The sequence below is a fragment of the Dendropsophus ebraccatus genome, chromosome 15 (assembly GCF_027789765.1).
Source record: "Dendropsophus ebraccatus isolate aDenEbr1 chromosome 15, aDenEbr1.pat, whole genome shotgun sequence".
Lineage (NCBI taxonomy): Eukaryota > Metazoa > Chordata > Amphibia > Anura > Hylidae > Dendropsophus > Dendropsophus ebraccatus.
In genome coordinates this window covers 34285428-34307759 of record NC_091468.1, presented here as the reverse complement: position 1 = coordinate 34307759, position 22332 = coordinate 34285428, and the positions used below count along the sequence as shown (strand labels likewise).

Sequence of the window (22332 nt, the reverse complement as noted above, 5' to 3'; positions counted from 1 at the left end):
ATGAAGGATATTTAAAGGGATATTCCACTCAAACATAACATTTGATATGTTGCTGCCCATGGTGAGACTAACTCATTCCCCCAGTTCTCAGATGCTGCTGCTTTCTGCTGAAGACACACAAATCTTTGTGTAAGCCTTTCTCCCTGTCTCTCTCTCCTCCCCCTCCCTTCTGAGACAGCTGATGTAAACAAGTCCCTGACTGGCCTTATCTGCAACAATGTAGCTTCTTTGTAATGATGGGAGGGTTAATCAGTTGATTCATTAGCAACTGGTACTCAAAATAACCCTCCCAGCATTACAAAGAAGCTACAGTGTTGCAGATAAAGCCAGTCAGGGACTAGTTTACATCAGCTGTCTCAGAAGGGAGGGGGAGACAGAATAGCTCATACATAGATTTTTGTGTATTCAGGAGAAAGCAGCTCAGAACTGGAAGAAGGAGGCTAAATACATAATAACAAGTATTGAAGAATTGTTAATCTCACCATGGCCAGCAACATATGAAAAGTTATGTTTGAGTGAAATACCCCTTTAATTGTTAGGAGTACTCTGTATGAGGAAAGTTACAGTACATAAGTCTTGCATCGTCTCATAGTAACCAGGCAATAATATATAAGTGCCACTCACATTTTAAGTACAACTCAGAGGTGAGGTTGCCCTTGACACTGACAGCATGTGTGGGCTCGAGAAAGATTTGTTGGAGGTGCGTGCCAACAGGCCACTCAGTCTTGCCAGAACATTTCAATACAAGGCTATAGAGGCAAACTAAATATTCGTTCCATGTGAAGGAAAGCGTGCATATACCTTTGGTATACCTAAGATAACATACCGTATTAAAGCGACTCTGTATCCACAATCTGTCGCCCCCCCCCCCCAGACCACTTGTATAGTATAGCTGCTTTCAATTCAAGATCTGTCCTGGGGTCCGTTCGGCAGTTATTGTCCTAAAAAAAACTTCTATACTTGCAGCCCTGTGTCAAAGAGTGTCTGTGCCCTAGGCCTGCACCGCCATCCCTCTTCCCCGCCCTCCTTATCATTGTGCATACCACTGGCAGGATTTCTCTTATTCATCACTTGTCTGAACACTGCATAAGGGCCCTAATGATCCAACTCATGTGCACCACTTAGACAAGTGATGAATAGAAAAAATGTTTGTAGGGGCCTTTCTAATGATGAGGAGAGTGGGGAGGATAGATGCAGAGGCGTCGCAGGCCTAGGGAACAGACACTCTAGGCCACACCAATGTGACACAGGGTTGCAAGTTTAAAAGTTGTTTTTTTAGGACAATACCTGCATCACCTGCTGTACAGCAGCTATTCGATGGTACAAGCAGTTTGAGGGGGGGGGGGGGGCCAGATTGTGGGATACAGAGACGCTTTAAAGAAGCACTGCAGTATATCATTGCGTAATTTATACCAGATTTTACCAGATGAATGTGATGAAAGTGTCATAATAGGGTTATGATAGAATATGCATTGCATCTCATGTCATTCTCCCCTTCTAGCCTCTTTCAGGGCCCTAGAATAAACTTAAGCAGCTATAAAGTTTTCAATAAATAAACCTCATAAACACGCACAAAATGTTTCCATTACCCATATGACAATCATGTATTGTAAGCTGTTTAGAGTGTTGCTTGCGGTGTTGTATTCTGCAGCATATAACCTCTGAACAAAAAAAGGAATTACAATATTCTAAATAAATTATACAAAATTCAAATGTAAATATTGATACCAGTACATATAGTACCACAATGAAACACCCTAAATATATAATGGTATCAGAACTAAGCTCAAATGGTATCAGAACCCCTGAATATAATACTACAATCACTGTGCCCCTAAAATAATAGTGCCATACACGTTCCCTACAAATAAGAATTTCTGTAATAATGGCACACTGGGCCCCTGGAAATAACAGTTTTACACACTGTAGTGTAATGGAAATGAGGTGGACCGTGAAAGGTATGTAGCAAATATTATTTTGAATTTAGACAAGAGGCGTCCAGTATGTTTAACTGGTTTAGAAGTAGAAGACCACTGTAAGTATTTCTAAAAAAATAAATAAATATATATATATATATTTATATATTTGTTGCTTTAATTTTAGTTATCTGCTGGCACAGTTTGACAACATCAATGGGCTTGATAAAGGAGCATATGGTAAAGTATTCAAAGCCAGGAAAATACTTGATGACAAGTTCTATGCTGTGAAAAAAGTGCACGTGCGGAACAAGTAAGTATCATGTAGTATTCTAAAAATCAAGTTTTATAAAGAAATATAAAGTCCAATCAATATTACAGTAAAACCTCTCAAGAATGCCACTACCTTGAGAAGATTAAATGGATAGTTCTAAAAAAAAAAATTCTTTCAAATCAACTGGTGCCAGAGATTTGTTATTTACTTCTATTAAAAAAATCTCAAGTCTTCCAGTACTTATCGACTGCTGTATGTTCTGTAGGAAGTGTATTCTTTCCAGTCTGGAGAGCAGGAGAGGTTTTCTATGGGGATTTACTCCTGCTCTGGACAGTTCCTGACATGGACAGAGGTGGCAGCAGAGAGCAACGTGTCAGACTGGAAAGAACACACCACTTCCTGCAGGGCAAAGAGCAGCTGATAAGTACTTTTTTTTATTTAGAAGTAATGTATACATCTCTGGCACTTTCTAGCACCAAATAATTTAAAAGATTTTTTTTTGGGGTGGGGGTAGGGGTTTGTTAACGTTTTATCCAGACCACATTTCCTATCACAGATTTTCAGTGCCACTACTATACATACATTTGGTGATAGCTGTACGTTCAAAATGCAGTTCTCTGGTTTAGGTGTGTGCAAATGTTAGAGGTCACTTCCAGCTAGAGCTAACATCATTTATTTGTTACATCTACATTTTGATATACAATGAGGACTATATTACTATCATGATGCACATTTGCTTATTTATCTATAGTAAAGACGAAGTGAAAGAAGTAAAAGCCTTAGCTGACCTGGATCATCAACACATTGTCCGTTACTATAATGCCTGGTTGGACTCAGATTATGTTTGTGACAGCACTGAGAGCAGCACTAGTTCAAGGTATTTATTTGGTAGTATTTTTGTCATAGTGTTTTTATTTTATTTACTTTCTTTAATATTTCCCTGGTTCAATCGCTACCAATATCTCTTCATATTTAGGTTATGTTCACACACTGTAAAATAACACACACAAAAAAGTATGACTGTAATTAGGAGTGAAAATAAAACAGCAGTAAACTGGTGGAAAAGATGGCCGATTTTTTTTTTTTTTTTTTTTTTAAGCAGGTGATAAATAATGAGATTGTAATTTAATACAGACATTACTCTATTCAGTGTGTGCACTGCTGGTATTATTTTACTGTGTGTAAACATATTAAGTTACACACCTGCTGCAGCACAGCAAATTTTTTAGCAATTTGTGATAAAACAGGGCATTAGCATTGACTTAAAGGGAACCAATCAGCCCAATTGGGCTGATTTGGTTCCCTGGAGCACAGTATAAAGCTCCTGTGCAGCTAGTGGCATGTATCGGCCACAGCTGCAGCAGCAGCTATATACCCGAGAAATGAAAGTTTAACACCGATGTGCGGCAGGGAGAGGCAGGCGGGTAGTCATCTGGGCAGCTCCCCACCTGTGTCTAATCACCGTTCTCTGCCTGTCAGCATGCTCAGCAGTGATGATTGACAAGGAGAGACACCAGTATTGGGCCTCTTTGCCTGTCACTTATCCGCACCAAGTGCGCTGACAGGCAGAGATCAGTGATTGGTTCTCTATAAGATGGCCATACACCTTTTTTAACTATTAACTGTTGATCGTTCAGCCGGCAGTTCTCTCTCCTGTCTACCTCATACACACGAACACTCGGCATGACCAAACATTCCCGTCTTCTCTATTGGGAGCAGTAAGCCGCAGCCAGAGCTTATTGCTCTGAGAACAAAGGGATCAGGCAGTGAAATTCCATTCTCGAGAAACCCCCATACACTTTTTAATAACAATGGTGGCGGTGGGTTCAGGCGACACAAGTATAAAGTGTATGGGGACCTCTAGCTTGACTGCAAAATTGTGTATGATTGTACCACATGAAAATTATTGGCATGGGCCCCAGGCTTAAATAAATCAGCAACATAATATTGATTTACTACAATAAAAGACATGTCATTTTGATACCTAAAAAAGAAAGTTGCATCACAGTTAATTGTCAAGTATAAACTGCAAGGCAGAGTTATTAGTGCTGTTGTAGTGCTTGGACTAGACAGGCTTCAAGTTACACTTCTGATTATATGATGATATGCTTCCAATGCAGGTGACATAGACAAGGTACATGTAGGTTGCGATACTTACCTTAGGCAAGGTTCACACTGTGTTTTTTCAGCCTGTTTAAAAGGAACCAATCACTTTAAAAAATTCATGTAGCGCTAAGTAAACTTGTCAGTATATCACAAAGCACACTAACTAAATATATACCTATGCCATGCGACCCTGGCATGATCAGAAAACTTACATTGAAAAAATCCCACGTAATATGTAAATGCAGGCCAACTAGTTATCTGGGCGTTGTGGCTGGGGCAAGTAGTCAAGTCCCCTGGTTGTGCCAGCGCTGTAATCAAGCCCCCTCTTGGTGTGATTCACAACACTGTATCAGCCATATATTGCAGGAGGTGGTCCTTCAAATCGTCTGCGCTTCAATGTCGTCATCATGGCCAACAGCACAGTCGCGTTTATAAAGGAAAAAAACTGTAGGATTCATTTTCCATTGACAATTATTAAAAATAATAAAGATCGAAACAGATCCATATATGTTTTTTTTTTTAACCTACACAAAGACCTTTTTCTGTACATTAAAATTAAACATTGTGAAATGGAAACGGTGACAAGGATGTAAAACTGCAGTGTAAACCCAGTCTAGTTTCATGCCCATCAGGTTATGAGCTATATAATAGCATGAGATGTTAAAAGTAATGGAATTACTAAAATTCCTGTGGAGGTCATCATCAGACTTGTGGTGCAACTAACAGCAACACTGGCAAGTTCATGACTAAAATATACCTTCAAAAATAAAGCAATATTATCTATAAAAACAACAGACATACTGGACAAAAACATAGTGTGTCTCATCATACCTGATTCTTTTAGGCTATGTTCCTAATATGTAAAAATAAGTGAAAAGAATAGCCGTTGTTGCAAAGCAATGGGCTATGTTAACATTTATGATCATTAATAAACGGCCATTAAGTGTCTCATCATTAGAGATGAGCGAACCGGGCGAGGTTCGGGTTCGTATGAACCTGAACTCTCGGCTTCTGATTCCCGCTGTCTGCCCACTCCGTGGAGAGGGTGGATACAGCCTGAGGACCGCCTGGAAAACTGGGATACAGCCAAAGCCATAGGCTGTATCCCAGTTTTCCAGGCGGTCCTCCGGCTGTATCCACCCTCTCCACGGAGCGGGCAGACAGCGGGAATCAGAAGCCGAACCTCGTCCGGTTCGCTCATCTCTAGTCATCATACCTGAAATAACATCCCTAAGCTTTTGTTTTTGGTGTGTTGCAGTGACTTTAGTATAACTGGGATCTGTCTTTATATTCAAATGGAATTGTGTGAAAATGGCAGCTTAAAAGGGTGGATCAAAAAAAGAAACGTGCAAAACAAAGTTAACAAGTCACAGAGTCTTGAGATCTTTCGTCAGATTATTGAAGGGGTAAAGTACATCCATTCCAAAAAACTCATCCACAGAGACTTGAAGGTAAGTTTTGCTGATACAAGAAATCAGATTGATATCTGTAAAAGTAAAATGTGTTTTTTTATTCCAATTATGCTAGTTATAATATAGGCAAAACTGTGATGTTGTTTCTCTTCGAAAACTTTGGTATTAAAACATTCGGAACGTGTCTCCATAGTGACAGACAAGTAGTCTGATTCTGGAGTCATGCTCTCTCTTCTATCCTCTCTTCTATCCCCTAACTGTTGCTAACCTCATAATGTTTAGCATAAAATAGGGAACAAATGTAATTGAAGGAGTTATCCCAAGATCAAATCTTATGTATTCACAGGAATGGCGTTAAATTGGTGGGAGGGGTCTGACCACCGGGAGCTTCAGTGATCAGCTATGTATCAACAATCCAGTACCCTAGGGGGATAAAAAAAAATTTAATTTATAAAATACATTAATACCTTGATTCCCAAACACAGGTGTTCAAACAAAATTTCCCCCTGAAGTTTTGTACATTACTTGAACTTAGTTCGGTATCCGGACAAAATCAGGGGACGTAACTGTCAGCTGAACTATTGAACACTGAGAAGTTCAGGAAAAGGAGCAGGGATTCCCGTCATAATGACAGGAATCCCCACTTTGTGTTCCCGGCAACAGAGAGGCGCAAGAGCGGGTGGCTGTAAAACAAAAAAAATGCAAAAAAAGGGCAATTTTTTTTTTTTTAAATCACTTTAGGAGTTAACATATGTTATACTAGGGCCATAGGCTATATTTTCACAATTAATACTAAATACACATGTGCATGTAAAACTTTATTATATGGTTATATTATGATCTACAGTTTTGTTTTTAATGGTAAAATCATACTTTCAAGCTTATCATGTTCATGCAAGTGAAGTAATAATTATATTCACTTTGCAGCCTGCAAATATATTATTTACTAAGGACATGATAGTGAAAATAGGAGATTTTGGCCTGGTGACTCGAATGACTGCTGAGGAGGAGAAAAAAACACTGGAGCGAACTCGTGGAACTGGCACCCCATCCTATATGGCCCCAGAGCAGGTGAATACTCTTTTTTTTTCTTATTATTTGGGGTTCATTGTCATCGTTATTCTCATTTTTTTCTTATGGGGAGACAAAGTATCAGTTTCCCAGTTAAAAGAATGGGTTATATGCATATCATCTGGTGTCAACAATCTGTAGGATTTTTTTTTTTTTGTGTATGCTAAAAAATTGGATCCATTTTGATTCTTTTTTTTATAATGGAAGAACAGATTCAAACAGATGCACACAAATCCATACAAACTCTGTCTTTGACACAGTTTACCATTCCCTCCTCCTACAAAGTCTTTCAGGCTTAGCCCTCTCCTGGATCTCATCAAACCTCCGCACACAATGTGTAAATGTAACATCTGTATTTTGTTAAAAAAAAAAAAAAAAAAACCGCTGTGGAGAATCTGTTGTTGCTATACAAATAAATATTATTATTGGCCTGAGGAAGATTGTAGAGTCTCATTGCTTCAAGTACTATTTCTATGCTGATTACTGAACACTCAGATCTAATTCTATAGTCTGGATGTCACCTCTCTGCTATTCAGAATCACATTGTCAGCTTTATCTTTATCCCCCCCAATTTCTATTTATTTATCATCTCTTCCCCCAACTAATCTGTCAATTACAGTCAATGGCTGCACTCTCCCTCATGTCTGCTGTCTTGGGATCACCTTTAACTCTGCCCAATCATTTAAACCGCACATATGGGCCCTTACCACCTCCTGCTGCCCCCACCTTAAAAACATTAAATATAAAAGGCAGTCCACAACCAAAGTTACCAAAGTAACTTAGATGTGTCTCTAAATTCACGTCTGTTTACACGTCACAACCCTGCATGTCACTGTTCACCCTGCCGCTCACTATTGTCGACACGCTCATTCCATGTGGTCTGCAAACACAATCCTCCAGTACATGTAACCTAGAAAGTAAAGCAAAAGGCATTGTGCAGTCTATTCCACATAAGAGACAAATATTGTTTGCCATCTACTCACAAGAATAGATAAAAATGAGTATAGTAAATTTAATTTACATCTTCAGGAGTATGTGTTTTGTATAATGAATTTGTATATCGTGTTGTTAATTGTCTTTTATATTTTGTTTTTCAACAGAAAGCTAATAAATATGAAAATGAAGTTGACATATACCCATTAGGACTAATATTGTTTGAACTTTTATGGATATTTAGCTCTGAACACGAGAGAGCAAAAGTACGTGGTAATTTGTTACTGCAAGTGAAGACTCTCCATGCTCTTTCAGAATCAAGTCTGTCTGGTACCAGGCTGGAGGTGAAGCAATGGAGGTGGGCCGAGCTGCCCCCAGTGGGATGAAGCCCCCTCCCCTCTGTGATGCTGCTCCATTGATTCTAATGGTACCTGTGAATAGAACGGCGTCGTAGACTGGAACCGGGCCGCGGTTCAAAAAAAGGACCACGGCACAGCGCCATTCTCTCCATGGGTTATACTTAAAGCAAATGCACTTCATAGTACATTCGCTTTAAGTGATGAAGTTTTGTTGCTAGCATATGTAGATTATTAACTCACAGTTCTAACAATGTCTTCTTTCTGCTTTTCCCCCTAAGCATTGGCCCGATGTCCGTCAAGGTGTATTTCCTAATGCGTTTGATGAGCAACACCCTTTAGAGGTAAACTGTTACTAGATGTTCACAGTTAACCCTTTGAGGACCAGGCCCAAAATGACCCAGTGGACCGCGCAAATTTTGATCTTAGTGTTTCCGGCGTTTAAGGGGTTAATGACACGCGGCAGCGCGATCGCTGCAGCGTGTCATTACCGGTGAGGTCCCGGCTGCTCACTGCAGCCGGCCCTCACCTGCTATGAAGCGCGCTCCGCTCCGGAGCACGCTTCATAGCGGGAGAAACACCCAGGGCGTACAGTTACGCCCTAGGTCGTCTGGGGACAGACTTCCATGGCGTAACTATACGCCCTGGGTCGTCTAGGGGTTAAAAACAGTAACACAGAATAGTACATGTGGTCTTATAAAGCCCCATTGGTATACATACTGTGTGTGAGTCAGTAGTGAATCCATTCCTTTTGTGTCCACTTCTAACGGACTCAAAATCTGAATAAAAAAAACTTGCCATGAATTTTACCCTTTGACTTTTCTGCATTTCCTCTATTCTCATTTCTCTTTATCTTTCATTTGTTTTCACAGAAACACGAGATCAAGAAGATGTTGTCGCATGAGCCTAAGAAGCGGCCTTTGGCTGAAGATTTATCCAGATCTTTTCAAACTCTAAAAATATTTGATTCTCAAACTAACTAAACATGTTCTTATGAAAACATTCATTGGTGTATATTACCCAGATAGAGGCCAAAAGGACACACTTTGAGTTTTTAACCCTACAGATGTGTCATGAGAACAACTCCTAGGAGGAATTCTCATTTAGTTTTTTTTGTTTTGTAATTGCACTATTTATAAGATGCAAACAAAACTACATAATAGATAAATAAAATAATTTCTAGGTGTCTGAAGGGCAAGTTCTGGTAATAGGAAAAATATAAAATTAAAAAAATGTTGTTGTTTTTTTTTTGTTTTTTTTTACAAACCTGTTCTACATTTATGTGAAATACAGTAAATCTTAAGTAGTAGGTCTAAGGCCTCATTCACATTGTCAGTAGTTTTACAGGACCATATATTATGCCTGCAATCGTCTTTGATCCATGGAAGGTGATAGTTAAAGTGAATGAACCATCTGGCCCAGGCTAAAGCAGTGGAGGTGGGCTGACCCACCCCCAGTGGGAGAAAATCCCCGCCCCTCTATGATACGGCTCCACTGATTGTAATGGAGCCGCGTCATAGAGGGGCGGGGGTTTCCTCCCACTGGGGGTGGGTCAGCCCGCCTCCAGTGCTTCAGCCCGGGCCTGATGGTACATCCACTTTAAATTAAGGTGATCTGTATTTTTGCAGACTTTCCGGATGTTTTTTCCTCAAAAATTATGGCTCCCCAAAAATAGGGACATTCCAAAAAACTTCCATTGCTGAAACCGTGACGTAATTACGGCCTGTACTAGGGCATGCCCTATTTTTTGGTGGCATGCATTACCCATCCGTAAAACTACAAACATTATGAATAGCCCAATAGAAATCAATCTGCCCTAATTTTGTCCGTAATTGTGGATCTGCGAATAACATTTACGTATCACGTAAATAAGACCTGAGTGCATTGACCCTTACGGTTTAGTATTCATTTTTCCTTTTCAAATAAAGTTTTTATAAATGGAAGCATGTTTTGCCATGGGTGCTACTATTGTGAATGCATTAGTGCTGGACAGGATCTGCTAAACTAGCACTTGTTAAAGCCAGGTTTACATTACATTTTTGCATCCTGCTGAAATGTCTTGTTTTTTTCAGCTTCATAAAATAAATAAATAAACAATAAGGAGCCTTTTAAAATCAGCCGTCCACTTTTGATAAAGGAAAAGAACTTCTTGGTGTAAGGGGGTAGACGGACCCTTTAGTATTTTTTTAATACTGTATATAGAATATTTAAAAGGAAAAAGTTAAACTTACTAGCAACTGTTAAAAGCAAACTCACTGTAATACGCAGTGGGTATTTTAAATATTTTGTTATACAAACTGGATGCAAACTAAACTAAGTTTTTTAAGGAAATAGCATATTAAATAAATTATTTTACTGTTTTGTCTGTGATGTTTTTTGTTGCATCAGTTCTCGCACATGTGAACACGGCTTTTATTTTGGTTGCCTCCTGGGTTATGTATAGTCATATGTGACATATTTATTGCTGACATTTTTGCAACTTAACATCATCTCCATTTATTTGAGTGGAGTTTTTCTGAAATAAAAATAAATATTTTATCCTCAACTTGAAGCACTGGAGACCTTTTTTATTGACGTCTGCTGTTGGTGCCTTTGCTTCTTTGTGCACCTCCCATTGCTTTGGGCTGGAAACACTGATGTTTTGGGTCTATCTTGATTAAGCTGCCAATGTTTCTGTGATAGTTTTAGGATTTGTTTTGGTGGGTCCTGTATTATCTCTTAAAAGAGAAGTCCGTTGATAATAATAATTTGCCGGCAGGCAGGGGTAACATAATAAACAAGAGCTACTTCCCTCTCCCCAAAGCGTCCCTTCACAGACTCCGGGACCCCATTGGCGGAATTAATTTTTCCCCAAGTTCCAATGTCATCACGACTCGGTGGGGGGTGGGGGGGGGCTAACTCAGCTGACGGTTTGCCTGCTCAGTCAGTGACTGGAGTGGTGTCCCGCCCCAGTCACTGACTGGCCGAGCGGGCAATCCATCAACCGAGTTGTGACATTGCTTGAAAAGGAGATCCAAGAGCTTGGCAGGACCCCCGAAGTGTTAGAGCAGCTTTTCTTTCTACTGCCCCGTCTGCTGTAAAATTATTATTTTTGCTGGACTTTTTCTTTAATTTTAGGATACATTGAGCAGGCATTGCCTGTTGCTAAACTGGCCATAAATCTCCTAGGTAAGTATACATTACTGACATGTCCCCAGCAGCCCTGGTAGGATGCCTAATTATGAATTTTCCACTCCACAACTGGGTCCATCGGGCGCAGGTCCAGGTAAAAAAGTGAGGCAAAATAAAGTATTAAAAAATGACACGACAAGTTTCACAATCGCACCAATCCCTTTCTCAAGTGAAACTGAAACGTGTTGTGTCATTTTTAACACTTTATTTTGCTTTGCTTTATTGTCTGGACCTGCGCCCATTGGACCCAGTTGTGGAGTGGAGGATTCTGTTGCTGTTACTATCCCATTGTGGTTGTCTGGTAGTGGCTGCGGTTCATATACCTGCTGTGGTCAAGTGTTGTGCCTTGTATTCACACAATACCATCAGGTGAGAATCTCCATTCTCTCTCTTTCCTGATGCCCTTCTGCCTGATTTTCACACTATGCAACGCTGTTCATTTGTGTATTGCAATTATCAATTTATCCCAGACCTCTTTAAGGTCAGCATCTTGTTTAGTCTAATAAAAACTCTTCCTCCTTGCAGACAACAAATTGTATACTTTTTCTAATGCCAGAAATCTGGGTAGTCACACCCCACTGACTTTTGTGCAGAAGCCCTATTATTCGTAAATCAAATCTGTGCCCTACAGTGATATTATATCATAAAAGGAGGGCATTTAAGTAGAAGCAGCAATGGCGGTTTCCTCATCTCACACAATTTCTAAAAACAAAAGACCAGTGGTGGGTATACCCCAACGAAAAATGTCAATGTCTCAATAACTTTCATGTGCCCTTAAAGGGGTATTCCCGGAAAAATAAACTTTTTCACCTATCCACAGGATACGGGAAAAGTAGGTGGTCGCAGGGGGTCCTCGGAACCCCACGGAGATCTCTGTACCGGGCCCCGCCGACTCTGTTATGAATAGAGCCAGAACCTGCGGCTCTATTCATTTCTATGGAGTGGTGGAAAGAGCAGAGTACGCTGGAAGAGCGCTGAACTTGGTTCTTTATATCACTTCATATGAATGAATAGGGCTGTGGGTTACGCTGACCCGGGGCTCTACTAATTACAGAGCCGACGGAGATTGCCGGGGGGGATTAAGCAATTAATCAATTACAGCTTGACAACCACCTCTCATGCTGTTCACAAGTCAATTTATTGTCTACTGAGGTATGGCATCCCACTCTTCTTAAAGGGCCCTCCTGTAACTGAGGTTCTGAGATTGCTAATAGACACTGACAATGTCACCCAGCAATCGGTTTGACATGCTCTCTAGGGAAATTACTGCTCTAGATTATGATAATTAAATTTTAGTTTTGTGATTTACCTCTTAGCCCTGATAAAATCAGACACGTGACAGGAACGTGTCGGAAGGGGTATTACGGTGCCTATGGCGAACTGACTCTTGAACTGGGACCACTTAGACACACAGGTCAAGACTCTAAAAGCGATTATTGATGCCTGGATCAATATTTAGCAGCAGCAATTTTTGGTGCATAACTAAGTGCATTTGTGAATTTTAATGATTACAGGACTGGACAATGGACGTGTGGACGTTTAGTGGCTTCATTAGGAACTGCTTTGGCCACCTTGTTAGACTATGTTTCTTGGTCCCCTTTTGCTCTGTTATTGAACATTAGTAATGTTAAATGGATCAAGGTGGCAGAGGGTGTTCTCTGTGTATTTGTACATTTTCAGGTACAGTTTTATCTAGTCACTTGTCTTATCTAAATATTAGTTTCCTGGTCTTGTTTCCAACACAAGTCTCGATCGATATATTATTTTAGAGCATTGTTTCAATTATTCTTTCAGATATTAAAGTCATTGTTGTCTGGATTTCTGGCCATTTGTTTAGTTTTTGGGCGGAGGAGAGAGCCATTTCATGTAACTATTCTGAGAATTTAGCTTAGGAGCTCTGATGTTGAAGATACCTGGTGTGGTTAATGGGGTTTAGTTTGGACTCCCATTACTTAAAAGAAAGTTGCAAAGTATTGTGGAGAGTCCCCCCAGCGATATTCAGACCAGCCCCCGACTCGAACAGTTTCGAACAGAGTCGGCTCCGTAGAGAATGAAAAGAGCTGAGGGTCACTATTCTATGGTTTCAATCGGAAAATCCTTTTAATTATTTTGGAGGGCAATGACCTGGGTAGATGGAAGACTCATAGCTCAGGTCAAGAGAGATTTTTGTATGTCCTATAGACTTCTCCCAGGAATGAGTATTATGTCTTTAGAGATTGTGCCTAGAGGTATTTGGAAGGCTAAACAATTGCTTTTCCTAGAAAAAAAACTAGAAAACTGATGATAGTTTTCAGAGGTTTTTTTGCCCCAGTTGAATGGCTTTTCATTTAGAAACAATGACTTGCAAAGCTTTGTTTTTGACCTTTAGGGTATGTTCACACTGAGGAGCCTGCAAGGAGTTTGAAGCGGAATTCAAACTTAATTTCCTGCTGAAAATATGAACAGTGCAATGTCCCATTGTGTTTAATGGGATTTCCTCTTTGTTTTTCACTCAGTGGAATTTTCATGCAGAATCTTACACCGCGGATCCGCTTTCTGCAAAAAGAATTGACATGTCAATTCTTTGGGCAGTTTCCGCTAGACAAATCCTATAGAAGTTAATGGAACTTGAATTCTGCTCGAATTCCATGTCCATTCTGCCAAAGCTGAATAGGGAGGAATTTCAAGCAGAAAACTTTCCTCTGCTGTTCCTCAGTGTGGACATACCCTAACAGAGACAATTCAGTCTGAACGATGTCGGGACATTAGACATTTTAAATCTAGGTTTACAATATGCAGCTGAAATGGCCGTAAGTTTGTTGGGGGAAGGGGGGGCATGAAGCCTTTCTTCTTCATGGTTTGTGGAGATGTCACCAGCTTCTGCTGTTCAGATGGTGTACTTGAATCATGAATCATGATTTTACAAGGTTCATTTATATAACCCAGTGTTATTTTATCCACAAAATGGAGTCTGTATTTATTTAGTAATCTTATGCTATGTATGTGTTTTGGGTTGGGTGCTGAGATATTCTCTTGGATTGACACTTTGCATAGCACACACTGTAGTCAATGATGGCGGTGCTGACCAATACAATATACTACCAAGGGGAAGGATCTCAGAGTGATGTCATATGAGAAAGAGCCAAGTTTATTGGCTCTTGCTAACTTTTCTTAGTGACTGTACCACCAGGCCCAGGCTGAAGCACTGGAGGCGGCCGACCCACCCTAAGTGGGAAGAAACCCCATTCCCCTAAATGGATAATCAATGGAACCCTATCATAGAGGGGCTTGGGTTTCCTCCCACTAAGGGTGGGTCGGCCCGCCTCCAGTGCTTCAGCCTGGGCCTGGTGGTACAGTCACTTTAAAGAGGGGCCTGTAATGACTGGGGTACACAGGTGCCAGCTGTCTTTATTGGCTCTTGCTTACACTCACTAAAGCGAGAGCCAATGAAAAAGGCGGTCTGATTGATAGCAGTGTGGTGCAGCCGCAGTACACAGAAGCCACAGCAGACCACCCATTCCTTCCACTTGTGTGGATTTAACCTACATAAAAAGCTGAAATCTGCAGTCTGATTAGACACTGGGTCTCAGAGGCTACTTTGGGCCAGTGGTGATAGTTTATGGCCTGCTAGACATGTCTTAATTAACCACCAGAAGACATTTTGCCCAGTTGACAGACTTTGAGAGGGAGCACATCATTGGACTGAAGCAGGATGGTGGTTTTGATGACTAGCCCATCATCTAGGCCAGGGGCACTCATCAACTTTTAGTGAAGGTCCACTTACTGGGGTCTTTTGTCAAGTGAAGGTCGGAGCTGAACATCAGAAATAAATGGGTTTTGTTACTTTTCACAAAGGTTGTTGAACTGCTCCCCCAGTAGTATATAGACCCCTGTGTACTCTACCAGTAGTATTTAGCTCCCCTGTGCACTCCCCCAGTAGTATATAGCCCCCTGTGCGCTCCCCCAGTAGTATATGGCCCAGTGCGCTCCCCCAGTAGTATATAGAAACCCTGTGCTCTCCCCCAGTAGTATATAGCCCCCTGTACTCTCCCCCAGTAATATATAGCCCCCCCTGTCCACTCCCCCAGTATATAGACCCCCGCTGTGTGCTCCCTTAATTATATACTGTAGATTCCCTGTGCTCCCCCCCTCCTATCTAGCATATAACATAAAAAACCCAAACACTTAAACTCACCTGGGTCCGGGCGTCTCCTCTTCACCTTTGCTCTTGTGGCCGCACTGCAGCGGTCACTAGAGGCCGCTCTCCCCTTGTTCTGGCGCCGGCACTCCAGTGACGCCACTCAAGCGCCGAAACCAGAGGCAAAGTGCGGTCTCTTGTGACCGCTGCGGCCAGTGAGGGGTGACTGACAGGGAGGGAGCCAATGGCTCCCTCTCTGTCAGTGCTGCTGCACAGTAACTATGAGCGCTTGCGGTCTGCGGTCTGCCAGTTGAGGACCCCTGATCTAGGGGCTGTTCCTACCAAGCTGTTAGGTGTTTTAAAAAGTGATTACAAAAGGGCAGCACACATGAAGACCAGGCTCTAAAATGCCCAAGAAAGACCACCAGTATAAGGGGGCATTTGATCCACAGACACAAGCAGCTTGTGTTTCATTTTGGCATCTCCATCACACCCCTGTGGAAATCTAGTGTCACTAGGTGTTCTATTGACAGACAGGCGCCAAAAAACCTTGATTGCCATGGATCAATCTTTAGCAATGAATCCAGGTTCTGTTTGGCCACTGATGATGGTCAGGTTTGCGTGTGGAGGGCCCGCAGTGAGCGTTATAATCCTGCTCTTGCTGTGGAGTGGCACACTGACTACTGGTATGATGATGTGGGGAGCCATTGCATCGGTCACCCCTAGCAGTGAGATGAAGGTGACTAACAGCGATATGTACAGGACATCCTGCGGCCACAGGTGCTGTCACGGCAGGGATAACAACTGGCAGTGTTTACAAGGATAATGGTCTCCCACACACAGTAAGGGACATCCAGGAATTCCAGATTGTCACACTTCCTAGACCTGACCGGTCACCATATTTATCATTTAAGTGGCCAGCAGAGTGTGAACCATCTTTGGTAGCTTATGAGGACCTACAGGCCCAGCTATAACATATGTGGGCAAATGGACAATAGGACGCCATATAAAACCTGTATCCTCCATGTCCAACTGTATCTCATCTTTTATCCAGGCTAGATGTATCCAACAGGGTACTACAGTGTCCTTTCTATTGTACAGTTCCCCCAATAAACGTGTCCTATCCTTCTAATACCGCAATCACTTACACTTGCATATACCATATATGGCGGAGGCAGTGGCGTAACTACCAGGGTCGCAGCGGTCGCCGCTGGGACCCGGCCCGCCACAAGGGGGCCCCCCATCAACCACTCTTGTGACCACAAGCATTTTTTTGCTTGCGGTCACAAGAGGCCGACTCTGTCTGCCCCCAGCTGATGCGTGGCTGCTGGGGGTGTTGCGTCCTATCCCCGGAAGCGCGTGCATCATAGAGATCCCTGTGGCTGTGACTTCCTGCACAGGGAGTGCACGTTAAAGACACTCCCTGTGCAGGAAGTCACAGCCACAGGGATCTCTATGATGCGCGCGCTGCCGGGGATAGGACGCGACCCCTCCGGCGCGGGGGAACATCAGCTGGGGGCAGACAGAGTCGAAGAAGAAGGAGAGGATGGACGGGGGAGCGGGTTAGGTGAGTTGTGTCTGTGTTTTTTTTTTATTTGCCTGTACGGGTCCATCTATAGGAGGAAGGGGGGGGGGTTTAGGGGGGCCATCTATAGGAGGAGGGGGGCCATCTATAGGAGGGGGGGTTGAGGGGGCCATCTATAGGAGGAGGGGGGGTATCTATAGGAGGAAAGGGAGAGGGGGCCATCTATAAGGAGGGGGGAAGAGAGGGGGCCACCTATAAAGAGGGAAGAAAGGGGGCCATCTATAGGAGGTAGGGGGAGAGAGGGCCATCTATAGGGGGTGGAAGAGAGGGTGCCATCTATAAGGGGGGGGGAGAAGAGGGGGCCATCTATAAGGGAGGGGAGCCATCTATAAGGGGGGGCATCTATAAGGGGGGAGAGGGGCCTATCTATAAGGGGGGCATCTATAAGAGGGGATACACAGAGGGGGCATCTATAAGGAGGCTACACAGTGGCGGGCATATACTATAAGGAGGGTCACATACAGTCAGCCTACCTACTAAATGAGGGCGTACAGGGGCCAATACAGATGTGCAGTGTGTATAGTGATGAGGATGGTGCTAGAGTGAGGAGCCTAATATGTCTGTCTAGCAGATCCTGTGGATTTGTGGCTCGGAGAAGTTCTCATAACGGCCCAGGGCAGATGGAGAAGAAGATGAAAAGGGAATAACTCTGATCAGAGAAGACGTCCCCTGTGAGTCTCCTGATATAACTGCACTGTAATGTATATGGAGTACAGAACCTGTGTAGAGCTGCGTCAGCCTCTATATGACTGGATGAAGTGATAGTGATCTGTGTACAATGGATGTTATTCAGTAGCAGTGGTGGTGTTAGTCAGCATGTGGTGGTATTAGTCAGTATGTGGTGGTGTTAGTCAGTAGCAGCAGCGGTGGTGTTAGTTTGTGGTGGTGGTATTAGTAGCAGCGTTGGTGTTAGTCAGTATGTGGCGGTGTTAGTCAGTATGTGGTGGTGTTATTCAGTATGTAGTGGTATTAGTCAGTATGTGGTAGTGTTAGTCAGTATGTGGTAGTGTTAGTCAGTAGCAGCGGTGGTGTTAGCCAGTATGTGGTGGAATTATTTGTTACCTGTTATCTGGTACTGTCTTTTTTATTGGTCTTATGATTTGGTCAGTAACAATATGGTGGTGATGTGGTAGTGGTTGTGGTGTGGCGGTAATATTTCCTTCCTATATACTGGTAATATTGGTCTCAGTGTACAGGATTTGGTCAGCTACAGTATGGCGGTAATATGTATGGTAATAATATTTTCTCTTCCTATATGCTGGTGTTATTGATAATATCTGTCTTGGTGTGTGTGTGTATAAATATATATATATATATATATATATATATATATATATATATATATACACATACGCCAATAGCATCACTTGGTCGTGAGGGGGGGGCAAGTTGATGTCTCGCACCAGGGCCCAGGAGACATTAGCCACGCCCCTGGGCGGAGGCTCCTTGTACATACCATTCTGCAATCACTTACATCACGCCATGTTACTGATTCCCTTATGCCCCCCCCCCCCTTATAGACACATAGCAGGGAGTTACCCAGAACTCTACTCCCAAACATTACTAACCTAGGACCGTGTTCACAGCAGCCGTTTTACTGGCTGTCTCCGCATTCTATCCAGCGTCTCCCGTCGCCCCACCCGCTGTCACGTGACCTCTCCTCCCTGGCTGCCCCATAACAGTTTTCACTTACAAGAGAAACGAAACCGATACCGGCGTCACTCCCGTCACCCCGCCCCCGGTGCTTCCTGCTTCTCTCTTGTAGTATCCGTGTGATAGCTTCTCTGACACACCGGGACCGGATACCTGACTGAGCGGGGCCGGGGCAGCAGGTGAGCGGTCACAGCACGTTATGTAGAGGCTAACACTACCGGGCATGCTGGGCGCTGTAGTTCCATAGCTGCTGGAGAGACACCCTGGCCTGCACCCCCCCCCCCCAGCCTCACCACGTGACCTCCTGTCTGGGTTATACTTAGTGTGCAGCTTGTAGCTGGTGGCTTGTCATTGCTGGGACTTGTAGTTCCCTCGGAGAATTGTTATGGGTGTATAAGGGCTATACTGCGTGTAATAATAATAAGAGCCATGCACAAGAATGACAGGGGGCAGATAGGTGTGTAATAGCAGCAAGTGCTGTACTTCTCAACATAGCTCACCCCTAAGCCCACATTCACACCAGTATATTATTCAAGTTAGTAGTTAATGCTACGTTTACACTGAACGATTATCGGGCGAATTTTCGTGATAAGGATCGAATTCGAACGATAATCGTACGTGTAAACGCGGCGAACGATCGAAAAATCGTTCATTTTGATCCTTTAACATGTTCATAAATCGTTGTTCGCTAAAAATTCGCCGATCGTTCCGTGTAAACAGTCGTTCACTGATTTTACCTATGTGTGAGATAGGCTTAACCAATCGCAAAACGAGTTTTCTGTACGATATATCGTTCCATCTAAACGCTGATCGTTATAAAAAAAAAAAAATGTTACTTCGAAATCGTTAGTCGTACGATCGGGCCAATAATCGCCTCGCGTAAACTTAGCATTAGACTCAGCAATTTCTGAACCACAATCCGGTACATTCGCTTTTAAAGGGGTTGTCTGGCGATAAAAAATTATTCACAGAATAACACACATTACAAAGTTATACAACTTTGTAATGTATGTTATGTCTGTGAATGGCCCCCTTCCCCGTGTCCCACCACCCCCTCCTGTGTACTCGGAAGTGTGGTGCGCTATACATTACCTGTCGCGTGCTGACCATGGTCTCCGATCCTCAGCAGTGACGTCTTCTTCGGGCGGGCGGCGGATCTTCCCGAGTGCCAGCCGCGGCCACGTCATCAGCTGCTCATCCGCGATTGGCTGAGCACAGTTATGCTCAGCCAATCGCGGCTGAGCTTCGGATGACGCTGCAGAGGGTGGCCGGCACTCGGGAAGATCCGCCGCCCGCCCGAAGAAGACGTCACTGCTGAGGATCGGAGACCGTGGACGACACGAGATGCGGTGAGTATAATGCACCACACTTCCGGGTCTAGCGTGGGTGGGGGGAAACACGGGGAAGGGGGCCGTTCACAGACATAACATACATTACAAAGTTGTATAACTTTGTAATGTGTGTTATTCTGTGAATAATTTTTTATCGCCGCACTACCCCTTTAATGGTGATGTCCCTGAATTGGGGAACACAATTGTGGATGGTTTTGCAGAGTGGTAAGGTGGGCTCCGCAAAAAGCAGAGGGCCCCATAGACTTCTATTGGAGTGTTTGTAGCACAATTGCGTACTGCATTACAACAAGCCCTTTTTTACGTTGTGGATTGGGGATCCGCAAAAATAGAGATTATGTGAATTACCCCATAGGAATTAAAGAGTTACAAAGTGCTCTGTGTCTGTGGACTTATGCGGATGTGTGAATAAGGGCCCTATTCCACCAGCCGATTATCGTTCGCATAATCGTTAACGATTAACAATCTCAAACGACTGCTATTGCGAAAGACCTGAAAACGTTCACTCATTTCCATGGAACGATAATCGTTACTTATGATCGTATTTGCGATAGTTTTTTCTTTGCTATTGCGTTCGTATTTACTGTGAACGATGTATTATTCAATGCAAAAGAGCAACGATAAAAATAGGTCCAGGTCTTATAAAGCGATCAACGATTTTTCGTTCCGTCGTTAATTGTTAAAGGACAACTCCGGCGAAATTTTTTTTTGGCTTATTTAACACACATTACAAAGTTATATAACTTTGTAATGTGGTTAAATACCCGGTCTGGCCCCCTTCCCCCACTTTCCGACCCCCGACCCCCCACCCCGGAAGTTAAAGAATATATACATTACCTATTACGGTCGTCACGGTCCTCTTCTCTGGTGTCGGGTGATGTCAGAGCTGGGGGCGGTCCGGGTCTTCTTCCTCCTCGGCGTCTTTATTGAGAGTGAATGGGAGAGAAAAGGCTGCTGGTGCACATGCGCACCAGCAGCCTTTTCATTGGCTGGAGCGCATCACATGGCTTCCAGCTTGCTCAGCCCTGATTGGCTGAGCTTGCTGGAAGCCATGTGATGCGCTCCAGCCAATGAAAAGGCTGCCGGTGCGCAAGCGCACTGGCAGCCTTTTCTCTCTCATGGACCCGGAAGCAAGAGACATCGCTGGACGGCGGAGGCAGGTGACGGTGAGGCGGACGGCGGGCGAATGGAGTGGCGATCGTCACCGAAGGGATGGTGAGTATGGTGTCTGTGTGTGTCTGTGTTTTTTTTTTTTGGGGGGGTCCCGCCGGAGTTGTCCTTTAACTGCATTTCAGCCAAACGATTATCGTTTAGATTCGAACGATTTAACGATAATCTGAACGATAATCGTCCGGTGGAATAGGGCCCTTACAAATACTGAGAACTTATGCGGATGTGTGAATAAGGGCCCTATTCCACCGGACGATTATCGTTCGCATAATCATTAACGATCTCAAATGACCGCTATTGTGAAAGACCTGAAAAAGTTCTTTCATTTCCATGGAACGATAATTGTTACTTATGATCGTATTTGCGCTCGTTTTTTCTTTGCTACTGTATTTCTTTGCTATTCTGTTCCTATCTACTGCGAACGATGTCTTATTCAATGCGAATGATTTGCGATCCTTTTGCAAACGAGAAACGATAAAAATAGGTCCAGGTCTTATAAAACGATCAACGATTTCTCGTTCGGTTGTTAATCGTTAACTGCATTTCAACCGAAAGATTATCGTTTAGATTCAAACGATTTAACAAATCTGAACGATAATTGTCCGGTGGAATAGGGCCCTAAGGCCTATCTGAGGCTCCTTTCACATGACCGTGTTCAGACTATATTTTATGTCCACGATCAAAGCAAAGCACCTGCAAGGATCCAGAACTAATACGAAAGTGTGCACAGAGCCATAGAACTCAATAGGTACTATACTGCAGGTAATATCCCACAGTATAAGGGCTCGTTCACACATCTGTAATCATAACGTCTGGACTGTACTGGAAGAGAAGTCAGGGCTCTGGCCAGAAGCCAGTTGATTGTTTTTGTTTGTTTGTTTTTAATAAAGGGGTGATGCCTATATGTTGGGGATTGCCTTAGGGTGGGGGCTTCTACTGAGGGTGTATTACCTACAGGTGAGGGTGTTTACTATTGGGGGGGTCTTGACTACGCCTACTGGGGAAATACAATATACTGGGGCTAACCACTAGGGTCTACGGGTCTACCAACATGGGTGTTTCTTCTTTCTGAGCAGGCCAGCGATCGGATAAGGGGGGGGGGGGGGTCTACTTACATGGATGTACACAGGGACCTAACTACTCTATGGATGCACAGAGAAGTCCTCCTATACCATACCTGGTGGCACAGAGGGGGGTTGTCTGCTATATGGGGCCTCAA

The 22332-nt window shown here is 43.2% G+C and overlaps 3 protein-coding genes across 3 annotated transcripts in view; 2 read left to right on the top strand and 1 right to left on the bottom strand.

Annotated features, from left to right (window-relative positions):
• LOC138774377 (interferon-induced, double-stranded RNA-activated protein kinase-like) overlaps nucleotides 1-9487 on the top strand; it is a 46386-nt gene extending 36899 nt beyond the window's left edge. Inside the window, exons 16-22 of the mRNA XM_069955171.1 lie at nucleotides 2104-2229; nucleotides 2942-3067; nucleotides 5555-5747; nucleotides 6636-6779; nucleotides 7880-7978; nucleotides 8350-8412; nucleotides 8941-9487. Coding sequence (XP_069811272.1) covers nucleotides 2104-2229; nucleotides 2942-3067; nucleotides 5555-5747; nucleotides 6636-6779; nucleotides 7880-7978; nucleotides 8350-8412; nucleotides 8941-9051 — 862 coding nt within the window. The 3' untranslated portion in view covers nucleotides 9052-9487. The remainder of the gene's footprint in view (nucleotides 1-2103; nucleotides 2230-2941; nucleotides 3068-5554; nucleotides 5748-6635; nucleotides 6780-7879; nucleotides 7979-8349; nucleotides 8413-8940) is intronic.
• The window catches only part of LOC138774382 (centromere protein H-like), an 89980-nt gene extending 71440 nt beyond the window's left edge, over nucleotides 1-18540 (bottom strand). Inside the window, exon 1 of the mRNA XM_069955177.1 lies at nucleotides 18510-18540. The gene's annotated coding sequence lies outside the window, so the exon portion shown is untranslated. The remainder of the gene's footprint in view (nucleotides 1-18509) is intronic.
• Nucleotides 18485-22332, top strand: part of LOC138774376 (interferon-induced, double-stranded RNA-activated protein kinase-like) — an 82780-nt gene continuing 78932 nt past the window's right edge. Inside the window, exon 1 of the mRNA XM_069955169.1 lies at nucleotides 18485-18773. The gene's annotated coding sequence lies outside the window, so the exon portion shown is untranslated. The remainder of the gene's footprint in view (nucleotides 18774-22332) is intronic.